This window comes from Phyllostomus discolor, chromosome X (genome assembly GCF_004126475.2).
Source record: "Phyllostomus discolor isolate MPI-MPIP mPhyDis1 chromosome X, mPhyDis1.pri.v3, whole genome shotgun sequence".
In the NCBI taxonomy this organism is placed as follows: Eukaryota; Metazoa; Chordata; class Mammalia; order Chiroptera; family Phyllostomidae; genus Phyllostomus; species Phyllostomus discolor.
Window position 1 is genome coordinate 7,542,759 of NC_050198.1, and position 19,447 is coordinate 7,562,205.

Genomic DNA, 19,447 nt, shown 5'->3' on the forward strand with positions numbered 1-19,447 from the left:
CCACAGCCACAATCTTTAGAAGCATCATCAGTCATTTCTTGCAGGGCCAACGCCACCGTCTCCACTCACTCACTCTACCATTCCCTGTGCAAGGTAGAATCTGAAGATGATCTCAGAGAGCATCTTGCCCTGCATTTTAAAACCCAGCACATTGCAAAGCAGAACCCTAACTAGTATTCAGTAAAATGTGGTTTGGTGGTCAAAGAGAAACAGGTTTGTTTACCACAGGACATCTGAGAGACTGCAATATGCTAATGTGCCTGTCTGTCTGTAAGCAGGTTAGTGTGTGCAGCTGTAGCCCAAATTCATTTGTTCAGAGAGCCAATTTGCTCTCCTTCTTTGTCTCATCTCTCTCTCTCTCTCTCTCTTTCTCCATCCCGCTTTTGTGGAGTATTTTGCAGGGCTACAATTCCATGCAACACACATTGACACATGCTGGCCTGGCTTCTGTCTTGTGTGTGCCACACTTGTTGCACAGTCTCCTCTCTAATAGGTAAAAATATACAATAGCATCCCTTTTAGAACATGCCTTATACAGACAATTGTGGGCACACAGAGGTCCAAGTGAGGACTGTAAAAATAAGTACTGCATACAACGGTGCTGTGTGCTTGAGCTCAGCGCATTCCTTGGAGCCTGGTGTATGATATAGAACTTGTACAATCCCAGCATCCTGCACTGTGTGAATCATAAACTCTTCTGCAACATGAGAAAACTCCAGTCATTCCCAATTATATGCACTCTCTGACTCACAGTACCTAAGGCTTCGTGCCAGCTCTACAAAAAACAAAATAGGAAGTCAGCTTTACAAGCAGGTTATGCACAGTGTGTGAAACTTTGAATGCTTTGTGCCATAGAAGCAAAGCCATAAGTGGTGATAAAGTTCCCAGATTAACCCACAATGCAGCTAAAACAAAGCACATCTGCAATGTCAACAACTAACAAAAACAAGAAAAAATCCACAATGAAATGAAAGAAGAAACATTTTTCTTTATCAAGAATACTTCAGCTGGGTGGTAAACCCAGAGAGGGGCAGAAGGAGCAACCCACGCCCAGGCAAGAAGGGGCTTCCTACAGAGATCCAACAAATGATAATAAAGCCCATGAAGTCAGTTGTCTTTTTATTTCACCACCTACTGAGAACTGAAAACAACCTCAGCAATAAAATATTGCTACTTTGAGAAAAACTGGATTCAACAAGAAATAAAGAAGTAAAGTTGACCCTTGAACAATTGTGGCTTAGGGGCACCAACCACCGGCACAGTCAAAAATCTGCATATAACTACACTGTGAGGGGTATTTGGAGCTATTGAGGAGGAGACATTGGCTGACCTACAGGGATTTAATGTCATCTTTACCGTGTACAAATTAATATCTACACTCAGGGTCATGCCTGTGGGAGTCCCTTTTTTATGCTCATCAACAATGACCCTGGTCTGTGGAAGCATAGCAGATGGAACAAGATGGGGGACGGATTCTATGAGTTCAATGAGCACATACTCTTTGTCCTTTTTCTTTCTCTTTTTCTTTCTCTGTCTTTTTCTTGCCAATGAGCAAATTTTAAAAGACACAGGAAAGGAGGTAAAGAGAGAACATGTGTGTTACAATAGCCAAGACATGGAAACAAATGAAATGTCTAAGGATGAATGAATGGATAAAGAAGATATGGCATGTATACATGCAATGGAATATTACTCAGCCATAAAAAGATGAATATAACATGGGTGGATCTTGAGGGTATTACGCTATGTGAGATAAGTCAGACAGAAAAGAAAACCAATTATTTCACTCATATGTGGAATATAAAACCAAAAAGTAACAAACATATGAAATAAAACAAAAACAAACTCATGGATACAGACAACAGAATGGTGGTTACCAGAGGGAAGAGGGGTCTGCAGAAAACAAATTGGGTAAAGAGGGGGTAAAATACAAGGTAAAGGAAAGCAACTAGGCTTTGGAGAGTGAGCAGGCAATAGAGTATACAGATACTGAGTTACAATGGTGTATACCTGAAATTTATATATTATTAACCAATTTTGCTTCAGTACTTTTTTAAAATAAATAATTTGTTTTAAAAAAGAGAGAGAACGTGTGTACTAAGTTGTGAGTCTGAGATGAAACTGCATGAATTGAGAACACTGAGTCACAAGAGCCAAAGGCATCTTACCTTGTAACCAAGTGCAGCCAGGGAGAAAGAAAAGGTGGGGAGGAGGAGGAGTTTACTAGGAAAGCCACCAGGTGGAGCCATCACCACAAAACCACTTTTTGGATGGTCCTCTGGATGGACTTGGGTGGAAATCCAGCAGAGTGCTGGGGAAGGGTAAATCAACGATTCTTTCATGGGACACTCATTCATTCCTCTAGTGTTAATGTCTTACAACTGGGATGCAGAGATTGAAAGGGCATAAAGATAATAGAAGAAAAATTCTAAAAACCAAATTTGTCAATGACTCACTTAGAAAAAATGTATAGAAAAATGTTTAAGAGCAACACCCCTCCAAGTGGCTTTTTCCCACCCATTTCACCACCACCACAGCCCCAAGAGGCAGTACTAATTAGATAAGAAAATGAACAAGGGTGGCCTGACTGGTGTGGTTCAGTTGGTTGGGCATCATCCCTCACAGTGAAAGGTCACAGGTTTCATTCCCGGTCAGGGCACATGCCTGAGTTGCGGGTTTGGTTCCTGGTCAGGGCACATTCGAGAGGCAGCCAATTTATGTTTCATACACCAATGTTTCTCTCCCTCTCTTTCTCCTTCCCTTCCCCTTGCTGTAAAAATAAAATCTTTTTAAAAAAGAACAAGAAAATGAACAAGGGTAACATACTCCAGCATCAACTACTGGTCCTTACATGGGCTCCCAACAGTACTTGTACAGAAAAGTAGTCAGGGATCAGTTACTTTCAGTGAACTCTCTATGGTCCCTTTACGCTCAAACTTTCAAGAACAAAGTCCCACTGGAGAGAAAAAAACACTATAAAAGTATATACAGATACATTCACACAGGTGTATATATATTATTGAATGACTATAAACTGCATGTTCACTGCCAGGTTGCCAGTTTTATTTTCATCTCCCCATGGGAAAGACCAGCTCAGGTGATAGCCAAGAGCTTGTGCACGACAGTAATGCCTTCTCTTAACTCTCATTCTTCTACACATCCATAAAAAAGGCCAGCAATTTAGGTGAAATCGAAAGATGATTTGGAAATCTGAAGAAAGATCTGAAACGACACGCCACAGTTTTCAGATTCCTAGTATATCAGTGGCAATTCACATTGGTTTCTCTAAAAGTAAATTTGAAATGAAAAAAAAAAAAGTCTAGTTCCTATTACAAACAAATTCCCAGGTCTCACATCCACGTTAAACAACAAAAGCACTGGAAAACCAAAGCAGGTGACATTTTCTCTATTAAGGACAAACTTTTCCCCATCCTTTGTTTACAATTTCATTTCAAACAAAGAGCCAACGGCCTATGGAGAGCCAGGCCACTGCTTGAGAGCCAACACGAGAGTTCCACGCCAGCACGTGCACATTTGCACACACATGCACACCCTCACTCATATTCTAATGAGTAAGCCAACCAATTACCTTGAGAAGATTATTCCAAGTAGCCAAGTAAATGCTAAACGACTGAAAGCAGAAACAAGGGGAAGGAGGTGGTCACTGTGGCCAGATCTGTTCAGGGATTAGAATGAATAGTGCTGAGAATATAAGGAAAATAAAGATAAGCCTTAGGTAAAATTCTTTTGACAGCTACAGGCAGCAGACCAAAATGGAGAACCCTTCTGTGCAGCAAACGCTAGGCCCATATTCATGTTGAAGGGCGTGTGTGTCCCCCATCCACACAGAAAATGAAGTCTGAAGAATTTCTGCACTAACTTTTAAAGCAACAGTGTGTCACCAGAGGCAGAGCAGCTGTTGATCCCTCTGTTAAGGAAAACTTTTGAATTAAACCTGTCTGAAGGACAAAACACATGAGAAATGAGCCCGCACAGCAATGTTCTACAATCAAAGTCACATCCGCATACCAATTCAGAGAGCGACCCTCCCCCATCTCAACCTGACTCTCATCTCAGAGCATCACTGCTAGACGTGTTACAAATAACATCTTTTAAACCATCAGACCTTTCAGCATTAATCTCTGGAAAAGGCAGTAAAATGCAAATGCATAACAAACCTTAAATAAAGATGGTAAAAGCAGTTTATCTTTCGGAAGGCAAATGCCAAAGTAGCAGAGCGACTTAAAAAGATGATTATAAAAAACATTTATATTACAAGAGCATAATAATAAATATCAGGAGAGCATAATAATAATAATAATAATAATAATAATAGTAATAATAGCAAAGGATAGTAAATGTGCAAAATACAATAGAGACTTACCAAACACTGAATTCATGATAAACTGGAAATAGAAACAAGGACATATAAAGCCAACCAGAAACTTGCGGAGTGGCTTCACATTCAGAATGACAGAAGTAAGAGACATATCCCCATCTTGCCATATAAAAGATACAAAATGTGCAGCACTTTCTCAACATTCCCCAAGTGATAGAACGGACTGGAATCGCTTGCAGACAGGGCTGAATGCTGTTTTTTAAGTCTTTCTGTTGGCCTCCACACCAAGCCCAAGGGCAGACCCATAGTGGACATGCAGGAAACATGCGCTATAGAAAGTTCATTTGTATCCATCCACCCAAAAGCGAGGAAGGAACAGTGCCCAAAATTACAGGCAGCAGGAGGAGTCCTGTGAGAGGCAGCTTCGCCACAAGGCACGAGGCCCACTAACAAGTCAGAAACTGGGAAACTAGAGCCCTGAGATCGAAGCTGGTCCTTACATAGGCCGGCAGGGCACTGACTGCAGCCTGGAGACAACCTACCGTACAGATAAGGTTGGTCCAGAAAGCTGTCTAAAGATGAAACCAAATGATTTCTTCTTTTCTTTTAATTCAAGTTGAAAAAGAGTCCATGTTCAAGTGGACAAAATCCCCCTCGCTCATTTTCAAGTATTATTTAGCGTATTTGTTCTTAACTGTTAAAATGTCCACTTGTTGCATTTTGCACTTAAACTCAAAGTTTGAGTGTTTGTTTTTTATAAAGCTCCTCCATATAGCAATGTTCCAATTTAGGAGGGCCCATCATTCCCCTTGTATGGTTTTACTGGTAGAAGAAACAAAGTAATAAATCACTCTCAGAAGCTAACGGACAACCTTTTTCAGTCTGGTTCATAAGAATGACATTTGGCTCTAAGAAAAGTTTTCAGATTTTCTGCCTGCAATTTGTCAACATTCTGAGTCTGGGATAACTTTAGGGTATACAACATCCATGCTGCAAGCTGAAATGAAAAATGACTTCTTACTCCTTGGGAAAGGCTGGCTTTAGACAGGAAGCTCCTTCCCTGTGACTCAGGTAAAACCCAGAGAAGCGGCCAGGGGTGGAGCAGGCACAACTGTCCTACAGTCCAAAATGCCTGGAATGTGTAGCTGATGACTGCCAAGCCATCTGGAGGCCTGCACTCTCTCTCTCTCTCTCTCTCTGCCCCCTTCTCTCTCTCTCTCCCCGCTCCTTCGCTCTCTCTCTCTGTCTGTCTGTCACATCTTTTTCTCAAATGAAAAGCCTGTGGAGTCATTCCAGTACCTTCTTAAATCAACTCTGCAGAAATTTGCAAAGGTTAAAGCTAAAAACTGAAACTAATCAGTCCCCAAACTGATGTTTCCACAGTCCTGGCCTTTCTCAAGGCTATGAATAGCTTTCTTCAAACCTAGGGTATCTTTTAACTATTGCAGGTGCCTCAGGAGGGTGACTTCATCCCACACTGTGAGGTACTACAACCCATTTACCACCACCGCAAAGTGAGCCATGCCCCTAAATGCAAAAACCGCTGGACACAACTGGGCGAACTTATTCGGCTGTCTATCTCAAGTTCAGGACCCAATGAAGTGGTCTAAGTTCAGATTCATAATAGGAACAGACTTCGATCTTTCTTTACTAAAACCAATGCTGAGCCTTATCAAATGATAAGGCCCATGTAACGTAAACGGTCATCTCATCTTTGATATAGAAAAATAACTTATGTTAACACTATTATTAACTTCTCACGGGGTCCAAGGCTGAATCACAAGGTGGACTCATATACTGTGAGAAATCAAAGCAGGCTATTACTAAGTTCTGAAAGCAACTTCCCTCTAAATAACAGCAATAGACAAAAAGTGTCCAGGAGATTTCTAGTGACAAAGGTTGATGGAAACCAAGGGAAGGAGGAGACTTCAATCATTTACAATAATTCATAAAACTTGAAAAATTGATTGGACGGAAGTGTTCCCAAGCAACTAGAATCATCCCACAGATTTAGCCTCTGACCCTCGTTTAAAAAAAAAAGTGGTTTTTCATTGATTTGGGGTGGGAAAAAAATGTAGCTTTTCAGCTCAGCACAATGAACTATTTATCTGGGCTGACAAGGCCAATCAATCTGCCCGCTGTTCAGTAAAAGGAGTAGTAGGATCCTGGTAGTCTTGACCAGTGGGGGCAGGGCTGAAGAAGGCACCAGCCCTGGTACACAATGCTTCCCTTCAACTGGAAATTTGGGTTGGGCCCAGGTGACGGAGGGGGAGGATCAATGTGAGGCCTGGGATGGAATGAAGATGGTTTGTTATGTGTTTCATTTTTACAGGACACCCTCATGTGCTAAGGTCTCAGAGCCACTGGGAGATTCATTATATAAAAGACCTAACAGTAAAAGGTTGGTCAGAATCAGACGGCAGGCCTAAGGTAGAGGCTTAAAAAAGGAATGTAGTCAGTAAGCCACCCCTTGCATGCCATTCTTTGGCTAATGAAAAATGTCATAAGGGAACTCCAAGGCCAGATTTTCTATTGTAAGGAGGATTATCTGAAAATTCCGATTCCTTCTTTGATTTAAAGTTCTCAGGTAATTTTATCAAACTCATCCAGATAATTACCTTAATTCCTTAATTAATTCCTTGTCTTGTTAAATTTAATTAATTACCTTAATTCTTTTATTTACTTTAAAAAACAGGGCTAGCAGAGAGGCCTTGCCACTGATTGACACACATGCCATCTCTCAGCCCATGGCCCCCAGAAGCATCAGGAGGAACCAGAGGGTTCAGATCAGCAAGGGAGGTTCGGAGACATGCAGACAGGCTCACTGAGGTCTAGCTCTCCAAATCCCATGAGGGTAGGCTGGCCTCGGGATTTCTGGAATTTATTTGCAAGAATGCAGGAGACACTGTTGGGGATGACTATAGTTTTACAGTAAAGTGTGCTTAATTCTTAACATGGGAAATCCCTGCATTGGTAAGATGTGGAAGAAAGAAAGGAAGGAAGAAAGGAGGGGGGAGGGGAGGGGAGGGGAGGGGAGGAGGGAAAATCCTATAGTTGCTAACCAGTGTGGGCCTCCAGCCAATATTTGATCTGAGTAATTCAAAAAAAAAAAAGGAAATGTAACCCAGGGCAGCTGGAGGGGATAGAGGAAGAAGCAGGAAGGAAGAGAGACACAAAGCTAATGTCTCAAGCACTATGATCAATGGACAGTTTATTGGACAAATTCTTATGCTGTCTAAATTTTATGAAAGATTAGCTGTTCTTCTCCGTGGTTATGTAAACGTGCCTTCTTTTTTTTTTTTAATGGAACTCTTTGCTAATACATTTCCTGCTCCTGCTTTTGAACAGCTCTATATTTCTTTTTAAGGAAGTAATAAGCCCGTGAAAAGCCTGCAGCTGAATGCTAACCTATGGGCTTAGTAGATGCACCGTGAGGGCAGGGTCGGGAAAAACCCAGGGAATCTAGTGTGACCAGAATCTGAAATTGAGCCGAGTCCTCTCTGCAGCCTTATACTCTCTCTCCTATCATTTCAAACAATGTCCCAAAGGTGGGAGGGATACGGGAGAAGATGAAACTCTAACAAGCTGATACCTAAAAATCTGCTTTGAGCTCTCAAAAGAAGGAAACAGGATAGTTAAAGGTCTGTTGGTTAGACAGATGGATGAGCTCTACCTTTGTCCACACTGCCTCCTAAACCAAGAGAGAAAGGAGCCCAGTGGTTACAGAGAGAAAGACCCTGATAAAACCTGCCCTTAAACTAAGAAGAGAGCGTGGCCAGATATGGACAGCTCAACCTGCACCATAGCATTCCCTATGGTCTATGAAAACAAACACTAAAGTCCTAGAAAAATCATCAGTTACAAATTTAGTCGACTTTCCCAGTGTCAAAAATACTATCAGTTCCTTTTATTATAGTTACTATGTTGTTACTTGCTGTGTATGTGTCCAACATTTATACTAAAAAAACCCAAAAGGGCAAATGCCAGTCAATTCTTCAGCCATTTGAAATTTGACACAGTTCACCCAGAAGTCTCCAGTTTCGCTTTGTGTGGGGGGAAGGGGCTCTTTTTTTGTTTCCATACCTCTCTTATTGGTTCTTAGAATTGCTTCAGAAGACAGCAAAGCATTTCCACTGGACACTTCATGCATGGGCTTTTCTGGAGCTTTGCTGGAGAGAGGGTCTTTCTTCATCTCTTTCTTTATTTCCTGTGGGGACAGATAAAATGAAAGCAAGATTGTAGTTTAAAAGTTTTAAATGCCTCTTTGAATATCTTATGCTTCAGCTTTCTGGAAATCAACTATAATGACCTCAGTGCAGTATAACGATATTTTAAAAATGCCATTCTCTAAATTTTTGTAGCTTGTTTTCCTTAAATTTATTAGAGAAGTGCCTGGTCCTACAAAATAAAATGATGTCCAATATGGTGATGTGACCTTATGTGACCATGGCCATTCCAAGTGACCATAAAGAGAATGAGGGATACATACAGGCCACTGCACATCTTGTAAGTGACAGCCTGTTCCACTTTTTAAACAATGACAAGCTCTGGCCAAGCAGAGTTATTCCTCAACAGCTTTCTGGTTTCTATTCTTCCCAACAGAGGTTTAGGGAAGTGTATTCCCAAATCACCATTGTGCTCACGTTCATGCTAAACCCAAACGAAGATGATTTAAGTTCATTTACAATCAGCAAGTTCCTCTGGCTTTTTAACTCTTGACAAAGAAAAATATAAGGATAATAAGCTGAAATAAAGGCTGTTATTCTAGGCCACGGGTCAGCAATCTATTACCTGCCACCCGTTTTCATAAATAAAGTCTCATCACAACACAACCACCTTTGTTTGTTTAAGTTTCTTCTACGGCTGCTTTGATGCTACGCAGCAGAGATGAGCACTTGGAAGAGAGATCAAAGCCTAAAGTACTCAGCCCTTTACAGCAAAGTTTGCCCTAGGAGGTCTCGCATCAAAGCTCCATTACGATATGGATTTTTAAGACCTGATGGCTGGTACAATTATTTCAAATTACTTTAATAATTTACATAATTATTTTCAAAAGCATGAATAACCTGAAAAGCCAGTAACTCACAAATTACAGATCTGGAGCTGGGGGTTTCTGGGTGTGTGTGCAAACCCATGAGCACAATGACTCAGTGAAAAAGAAAGCTGAGGGGCTACACCCAGAGCATGGCTGAGGGGCAGGAAGGGCTCAAGGATGAAAGGTGCTCTTTAGAAAGAGCAAGGGGCAAGAAATGTGGGGGCGCTACTTCTCTGGCATGAACATGAACATGGTCAATTAGGCAGGGGACAATTTGGCCTGGGCAGAGGCAGAAAGAAAAGAACAAAAGCCTGTCGAAACACAGCCACTGCCTGGCAGCTTCCGACACACCAGAGTCACTGTAGTCAATTCCCCAGTTGCTGGATGGCTGGCTCAGTTCACAACAGCCTCACCCTCCTTCCCTCCCTCCTTCACCAGGGCCCCACCGGAAACCAGCAACTGTGGCTGGCGCTTTGCTGGGTTGAGAGTTTCAGCTGGCACCCCAGGCCAACAGAGCACAAAGCTGCGTGCATGCATGGATATGTACACAGACTCCCACCGCAGCAGCCCTGGCACCTGCTAAAACAGCAGTTGCCGGGGGTTTCTGCAGCTTCACAGGCAGATGGCATCAGGGGACAATCTGCAAACATTGCCCGCCTGAGCCACATGATGGGATGGTTTCTTAGTGGCGGCTGCCAGCCTATGGTTCTAGAAGCAAAGAAAACAAGCCACCATGGGGGCTCATTCCCCAACAGTGGGTTCTTTGGGGGTAGAACAGTTGCTCAAATCTCACTTCCCAATACAGTGTGAATATGAATGGACACCACGTAATGCGGTGATGTAGCGCCCAATGTTGCCAAGGAATAATTCAGAGATTCAGTGGGTTGTGGGTGACATGGCAAGCATCTGCTTAGCACTAACAGCTAGTGGCATGCAGTTGGGGAAGGATCAGAGAGGGGCAAATGTTTGAGAGGCTGGGGTGATTACTGCAGATGGCTTCAGAAGCCATGGTTAAGAATGCTTGCATCCCAGGCTTCAGAGCAGCACTCCATGCACTTGGAAGGACTGGTCTGATCAAAAACAAGTGTTTAAGGGCAGAGAAACCAGCACCAGGAGAGGGGTTGGTTCAGAAATCCCAGATTCATGTGTGCCCACAAAGACTGCTTACATTTGCCAGATAGAGAAGTTTAATGATGACTAAATTTCTTAAGCTGATTTTTAGGTGGAAGCAGGGAAGAGACAAAACTTAAAATGCATCCTGTATTTTCCTGGAGAAACATATCAGGCACATGGGTGTGGCAGCACATCCTGTAGGCTCTCCGCCTGTACAACACCCAGGTATACCAGGCTCAACGCAGCCCTACCAATCCCCCAAACCCCCTTCCATACTACCCCTTCTCTGGGAGAGAGTCCATCATCTACCCCCTTACCTAGGCTGGAAAACTCAGTGTTAACTGCCATGTCTAACCAGCCACCCAGGTGGGTTCTATCTACTTCCTCAATCTCTCTGTCTCTCTCCATTCCTCCCATAGTGCCTTAGAAATATGACTACCAGGCAAAGAACTTGAAATAGACATTTCTCCAAAGAAGATAAACAAATGACTACATGCTCAATTCCTTTAGTCAGGGGAAATACAAACCAAAATCATAATGAGATACCCCTTCGTACCAACTAAGATGGCTAGAATTGTTTTTATAAAAAAGGAAACCACGTGTTAATGAGGATGTGGAGAATTGGAACACTGTACATTGCTGGTGGAAATGTAAAATGCAGCAGCCACTGTGGAAAACAGAACTACCACATGACCAAGCAATTCCACTCCTAGGTATAGACCCCAAAGAACTGAAAGCAGGGACTCAAAAACAGAAACTCACACGCCAGCGATTACTTCAGCAGAGCTCTCCTGCTACACCTCACCTCCCAGGAAAAACTGCTTTCATGGCTCTAGCGAGGGGACTCCAAATCACCCCACCTGCGCGTCCAGTGGGAATCTTCACTTCCCTCCATGCTTAAAGAATGCAATGTACAGCTTTATCCATAAGCCCATGAGTACTTAGGCCCAAATCCTTGAAGTCCCTTATCATCCACACACAAAAAGCTCTTTACTGCAGAGGAGGGTGGACTTGGCACTGGAGTAACTCCTGCCTGCCTCCAGCTGCCAGCAGCTGGCTACCTGGAGCTCTCCGAGGTTCTGATCCAGGTGGTGGGACTCTGGATTTCTTGGGTCTGAGTGTCCCTAGCCTCTCTCAACTCAGCTTTATGACCACCAGGCCCATACTTTTAACCATTTGTTAAAAACCTTTATCACAGTGGTAGAGGCTACACCCTAAGCCAGACTTTTGGGCCATGGGGGCTTATAGAAGTCCGGCATGCCCACATACATAAATCTGCAATGATCGTGCTTGCTTAAAAACGCTAAAGAATAGCTGGGTATCGGCAAAATGCTTTAGGAGGTAAAGGAAACCAGCTTCTCTTTGTCTCAAGTCTGATACCTTCACAATGGGAACTCTTCTTGTGCAGTACAATTGAGGCCATCAATAGGATATCGATGCAGCATTGACACTTAAGCTGTGTGGCAAGGACTGCCTGAGTAAAGGGAGAGGAAAACTCACACCATTCCTGCTTCCCAAAGCACTACGCTGCTCAGCGCCTAAGATGGCTCCCCCACATCTGGAGGCCATAAAGTTCTGATAATACCACTCTAGCAAAAATTCTCTGTGACACATTTAGCAGCCTGCAAACATCAGCCTCACTGGGCAAACGCATAATTTGTATGCAACTGGGAACAAAACTCACATAGTCTGCTTTCTGCTAAGTAGAGTTGCCAGAATGTGGCTGGCTGCTGAGCCAACTCAGCTACTTTTCTCATCTCCCTCCCCATCCATTACATACTATGCACACGCTGGGGCATTGGCTGGGTTGAACCTTAACTTCTTTCAATTAACCAAAACAGCACAAAGGAAACCACCAATGAAAGTCCAGTTTGGCGGCCCTTGACCCTCCCATCCTTTATGTCTTCCGCCAACCTGGACTCAAGTTAAGCCACAGGCTTCACTTTAAACAGAACTAGTCCTGGCATCATCATTTATTAGGTGGGTGACCTCGGGGGCAATGCTGAAAGACTCTAAGCAGCTCTTCTGTCTCTAAAAGAAGTCTAACAGCAAATGCTTCGGCAGCATCACAGAGAGGTATCTTCAGAATTAAACACTGAATTGGAGAGTAGTATACAAACTACTTATTGTCATTATTAACATCATTGTTAAGTAGCAAATGCGATAAAAAGAACTACACCTAACAACACAGATGAACTTCACAGTCAGAGTGTTGAGTGAAAGAAGCCAGACCAGAAAAATGGCATACTGTATGATTCCATTGATTGAAGTTTAACAACAGGCAGAACAAATCAATGGTGAGAGATCTCCGAACAGCAGTTACCCTTGGGCAGGTATTGAGTGTGAAAGGTACAAGAGAGCCTGCTGGGAGGATGAAAATGTTCTATAATTTGGTCTGGGTGATGACTGCACAGGTGTACACACGCCTAAAAATTCATTGAACTGTATTTCTAAGATCTCAGCACTTCACTCTATGCTATTTCAATTGAAAAGAACACAAGCGCTTAAATAAGAGGAAGGATTCTTTTAAATTGAAATATGCTCATATTTTGTCCTAGAAGATAAGAAACATGAAAAGCTAGTGCTTGGATGTTTTAAAATGCATTGCAGGGGGGTGAAAGCTTTCTGAAATCAATAACAAGGAGACGAATGGTCAGAGTGAGCCAAGGGGCATGTCATCTAAGTGACACAATCAGGTGAGTTAGCCACCACAGCGTCCTTCCTCTCTCCCTCAGCTGCTTTCCTCAGGAGTACAGGCACACAGAGCAACTGCGTCACAGACACAGGGTGCGAGGAGGGGGGCAGGGGCTAGGCGCTGCCCTGCCCTGCTGTTAATGCTGGTCCTGGGCATCTGCACTGGGCATTACAGTGAGGCTGGGCAGGGTCCACTCAGCTCAGGGTAGATGCAGGGCAGGGAAAAGAGGCGGCACTCCTCAGCATGCCCAGCTGTTTCTTTCTGAAGGTGATGCTTCCCTTAGAGCCAGACGTGGCTGTGGGATCACAGCTGTGCCCATACACTAGTTCACGGAAAACCTTTCACAAAATTACCACTGGAAGCAGATAAAAGGAAGTAGCTAAAAACAAACCCTTACACCAAATCTACCGATTGAGAGAGTTTTGAATTGCTACAGAATCCTAGAATAGCACATTGCCCACCCCCCATACCAAGGGAAGTCTGAGGAGCAGCCGCCCCATGAACGTCCTCTGCTTGCAGAACTGTGCTCTCCCAGTATTTGGCTCCGTTCACAAAAAACTGTAGTCAGCCCCACAGCACCTGGGAAGACAGCAAGTATGCTGAAAGCCACAGCAGAGCACCAAGAGAGCTTCTGCTGTATCTGTAAGATTCTGTTTCTTTTTTTAAAATGTATCTCATTATTACAATTTTAAAAAATACCCATGTTGTTGAACCATGAAATGGAACTTCATTTGAGAAAATTGTAAAGAAAAATATATACATATATGCAATGTCTGAAGTAATAATGCAAACTCTAAGGATTTGATAAAGCGGCATAATGGGCACACTGGTATTTGTTATTCCATTTCTGTCTTTTTCCAATGCTTGAAATATTTCATAATTTCCCCTAAAAATTACACAGTGAAACCACACTGACGTCTCATACCACAATGGCTTTCTTATATGTGCAAAATATGCTGCTACTTAAAAAAGCACGCTAACATATCTTCGTAAATATACCCACGTTATTTTCGACTCAAACCTAACAAGGGAAGTTTTTTTTTTAATGTAACAGGATACCTGTTGTCACGTTTCCATGTAAATCTTCAACCACATATTTGCAAATTCATTTATAGTGTTGTCTCTCAAGAATCACTGATAACAGAAGCCCAGGCAAGAAGCTCTTGACTTGCAGGACAAGAATAAAGGCTGCAAGAAGCTCAGCAAGTACTGGATACCAGACGAAAATCAAAATGGCTACTTTCATGTCCCAAAGAGATAACACACGTGCCGGGTATGCAACACAATTACCTGCACAACAGTCATCTTTATATCTTCATATATAATGCCCATTCCCTGCTACACATCTAGATTATTACCATTGGATCAAAGGGTGTCAATGCCAACCAGCTGTTTGGACATGCTTCAGTGGGCACTTAAATATTTGTCAAATAAATGGTCAATTTAGCAAAGTGTTATAAGCAGGATGGCTAGCTACAAATGAGGGGAAGTATTTTCAATTCGGGAAACTATTAAGTACAATATGGAAAAGAAAACAAAACTCATCAACAAAAACAAAAAGTCAAAGTGGGGAAATGTTGCCAGTTACAGAGAACTCTTTCTACAAATATCAGCAAAGAGATCAATGACCCAACAAAAAATAGCAAAGGAAAATTCATAGGAAAAAAAGACTCAAACCTATGAACAGATGCTTAGCCACACTCATAAGAGAAGTGCAAATTACAGTGGGATTCATTTGACAATACTTGTACAGTGCTCACTACACAGAAGAACCCCAAATCCTTCTGCCTATTTTCTTACACCTAAAATTATAGCATTTATATCTACTGTATTATAATATTTATACAAGTCCTCTCACTAGAATCTGGCCTCTCTCAGAATGCCGTCTCTGTTTTCACAGCACATAGCAGTGGCTGGCACACAGCTGGTATTCATTCATGTAGACTAAGTATCAGAGATGTGGAGAAGAGCAACCACAAAACTCTCCAGAAGTTGACAGCCTAAATAGAGTGGGATGTATACAATTTTTTAAGTATAATAATACATCATTTTTCCTTAATATTAAACAACATAAAGCTTCTCAATGGACTTCTCTGATAACTAGTGAACTTATTGCTTCTGCTGATATGAGATATCATTTTTTATCTGTCAGATTGGCAACAATCAAAAAATCGATAATATAATATTGGCAATGGCGCAGAGATAGATACCCTCTCATACTTTCCAATCAGAGTATAAATTGATATATAAATCAGTACAACCTCTGAGAGAGGCAATGTGGCAATTATCTATCAAAAATTTAAATGCCTAAGCCTTTTGAGTCAGTAATTCCACTTCCAGGAATTTAAACTGCAAATTTGCTTGCACATGTGCAAAACAGCATATGTACAAGATTAATCATTATGGCATTGCTTAAATTAGCAAACGACTGAAAGAACATAAATGTGTGTCAGTAGAGAACTGGTTACATGACTTACAATAAATCCAAACCATGTGACTGTCTCCAAGAATGAGGCTGGACTGTAAGTATCAATAAGGATGACTGCCAAGACATGTTGCTAGGTAAAAAAGCCTAATAATGTATGCTAGCATTTGCACGATCATGTGCGTATCTCATTGTGCAATACAGAACAAGAAACTGATAACTGAGGCTGCCTCTAGGGATGGGAAAAGGATGGCTAAGAGACAAGGAAAGCATGTATTTTGTCCCTGTTAATTGGTACCACGTGCCTGTGTTAGCTATACAAAATTTTAATTTAAAAATTAATCACTGAAATGTGTTTACTATTTTCCAATCATTACACTATTAACTGGTGTTTTTTCTGCAAATAAGGAAGAGTTGACACTGCTACCTGATACAATTCGGTTATATAATTTCCACTACCAGTTTTAAAAATCCCAACGCTGCTAGTCACAATGATGGCAGTATACATGAACACATACAGTTAGGAGAAAGCTCTTCAGTCTACATATTTCATCAAGAAGGGGAAGTGTGAAAGTTAAGATGTCACGAAAATCACACCAGGCCCAATGACCAATTTTTTTCAACTATATGATACAAAATTCAAAATTTTTGAAGTGTGAGTATAACTAATGAAATGGCAACAACCCAGAAAAACAAAATGCATATAAAGAGGCAATATTTCATGAGTAGACATAATTTACTTTGGTGGCTGGAGAATAAGTAACAAGAGTTTAGATATTCTTCAAAAATTTGATCCACCAATCCTACTTCTGGGTATTTGTCCAAAGAAATTCAAAAAACTAATTCAAAAGAATATATCACTCCTATATTCACTGCAGCATTATTTACAATAGCCAAAATATGGAAGCAACCTAGGTGTCTATCAATAGACAACTGGATAAACATGTGTTACATATATATAATAGAATATTACTCAGCCATAAAAAGGAATGAAATCTTACCATTTGTGGAAACATGGATGGACCTAGACGGTATTATGCTAAGTGAAATAAGAAAAATGGAGAAAGACAAATACTGTATGATTTCATTTAAATGTGGAATCTAAAAAACAAAACAAACTCATACATATAAAGAACTGATGGTTGCCAGATGGGAAAGGGTGGGGAGGTGGGTGGAAAAGGTGAAGGGGATTAGTAAACACAAACTTACAGATATAAAGTAAGTCACAGGGATGTAGTGTACAGCACAGGGAATACAATCAATAATACTGTACTATGTATGGTGACAGATGGGTACTACACTTATCAGGGCATCGTTTTGTAAGGTATATAAATGTCTAACCACTGTGTTTACACCTAAAACTTATATAGCATTGCATGCCAAGTGCAATTTTTAAAATTTTAAAGAGAAAAATAAGAAAAAAAGAATTCAACCATTCAGGATTGGTTAATTATGCTCAAAATGGTTAACTACACAATCTCAAATTGAGTTATCTAATAAGTGGGCAGTTTCTTCATCAGTCTCTTCTAAAGAAATTTTTAAATGTTTCTCATAATTCATGCCTCCTCCATGAAGCAGTGCTACCTGAAACATAGGAACTGTTGGATCAAGTGCTAGGTAAACAGCTTGCTTTTGGAGAGAAAAAAAAAAGAGGAAGAGACACCCGGGGTCCGACAGCTATTTTCATCTTCAACAGCTTTGGTGATGATTAAAGGCCTGTGTTCCTTCGGCCCTTTGTTAGAATCCCCGTCACAGCACCAACCCCTGTATGCTAAATGTGAGTCTATAAGTCTCTCTCTCAGTTACTGTGTGAGCACCTTAGGGGTAAGGAATAGGTCTCATTCATCTTTCATCTCCAGACACTCAATAAATGGTAGCCAGCAGGCACTCAATAAATGGTAGCTGTCAAAAAAAGTTGAGAGAAACACAAATAAATAAATGAAAATGAATTCGAGCTGTTGGCATTGGCTCTATCATTTATTAACAGACATCTGAGTACCTACTATGTGCTATGTATAAAGGAAAGCAGTACATATATCTAACTCAATGTTAATTTTTACAATCACAACTACTTCTAAGACTAATAAAGCTAATAGAAAAATGTACCGGTAAATACAATAGGATCTTTTATATCTAAAAAGAAATTGAATATATTTTTCATTTCCCAAGATCTCCCCCAAAATATGGAGTTAGCTTACAATTGTATATTCTGTGAGGAAGGTACTATTCTTAGGGTTTACATGGAGCAATTCATTTAATGCTCATAGTCACACTAAGAAGTAGGGAACATTATTATCTCTCTTTGACAGATGGGGAAACTGGGTCCCAAGAGGAGACTACGCTATAAAGGGCTGAGCAAGGGCTGAAGCCCAAGCAGTCCCGTGGTGGAGGTGGTCACACCACGCTCCACCCACTGAATGTGCATGTTACTAACGCTGCTCTTGGCTTGCTCCAAAAAGCCAATTTGCAAATTGCCATTTAAAAGAGGAGAGAGCTGGGTGGAGTGGGGCAAAGTGGGAAAAATCAGGACAACTGTAATAGCATAGTTAATAAAATATAATGAAAAAAATAAAAGAGGAGAGACGAGGCAAAATGACCACAGGATAATCTTTCAGACGTGATTTGAAATCTGCTCCCAAGTTAACGGAATTCTTGGATTTTTACCAATAAAAAAGTACCTGTTTACTGATTGTTGAAAGAATGTTTATATACATTCCCATCCAGGATAACTCGATCATCAAGAATAAATTATTCCAAGCCCATGACAAAACAATGCCATACCGTTTCATTTCCTGATTAAAGCTTTCAGACAGCTGGGCATTTTCATTTCTCAGAGCTGTAGGGAGCTATGTAAATTTCCATGCAGCAACTCCAAGATCATTAATCTAAGGAAAGCATGTGCCAACAGAATACTAGATTTTATATTGTTTCAGTAAAGAAGAGGAGGGGTAGGTTAATCTAATTACCCTATTTGTGGTCACCTGACTGTAGTTAACAAAAAGATCAAATGCTAAACTGTACAATCAGCAGAAAACTGCTAAGTAATGAGGCATTTTGTATCACAAAAGGAGTAGGAAGAGGGGACTGAAATTCTTACATCGCTGGGAAGCAGATACCATAGCAATGAAAAGAACCATACTGAGCTTATATGAATGATAAGCAGAGAATTTTAATTACCACAAAGAGCTAAAATCCTAAGTATAAATCAATCAATCAATCTCTCTCTCCCTCTCTCTGGCAAGGTCAATAAGACTGGAAGACACTTGTAGTAAAGAATGGCTAACTAGAGCTGAAGGCAGCAGGAACCAGACAAAGGTGGGCACTCATAATTACACTCCTCCTGCATCCATGACTGTGCATTTGGCACTTATCACTCATGGCCGGCTACTGTTATTTCTCTTCCCAGTAAGGAGCAGCTGGGTGTGGAAAGGGCAGCACTGGCTCAGGCAGCTGACACTTCAGTTCAAATTCTGGCGCTGACGCTGCTGAGGGTGTAACCTTGGGGCCTCACATTTGTTAGTTATAAAATGGGAGATTATAACGTTTTGAAGATGAAATGAGGTCTTGTGGATAAAGGCACAACCTCTGGGTCCCAGGGTTGTCAGGTTCCATCAGGAGGAAGGGTAACCACACCTGCCAATAGACATGGGCCAGGTACTGAAGAGCAGTGAGTATTAAAAGGAAAAACTTCCTAGCATACAACTCCTGCTGTGGCTGGTCTGGCAGAAGTCTCAAAAAATTGCCTTCCAAGCACTCTGTCTCAGAAAGCTACTGGAGGCTGTGTTCCACCAAATCAAGTGAGTGAAATAAGAGAGGGAAAGACCCAAGTGGCAGGATAGT

The 19,447-nt window shown here is 41.5% G+C and overlaps 1 protein-coding gene across 6 annotated transcripts in view; it reads right to left on the reverse strand.

Annotated features, from left to right (window-relative positions):
• The window catches only part of SH3KBP1 (SH3 domain containing kinase binding protein 1), a 317,351-nt gene that overhangs the window by 186,115 nt on the left and 111,789 nt on the right, over positions 1-19,447 (reverse strand). For all 6 annotated transcript variants that reach the window (XM_036016569.1, XM_036016572.1, XM_028522514.2 and 3 more), the window contains exon 3: positions 8,423-8,546. In XM_036016569.1, coding sequence (XP_035872462.1) covers positions 8,423-8,546 — 124 coding nt within the window. The remainder of the gene's footprint in view (positions 1-8,422; positions 8,547-19,447) is intronic.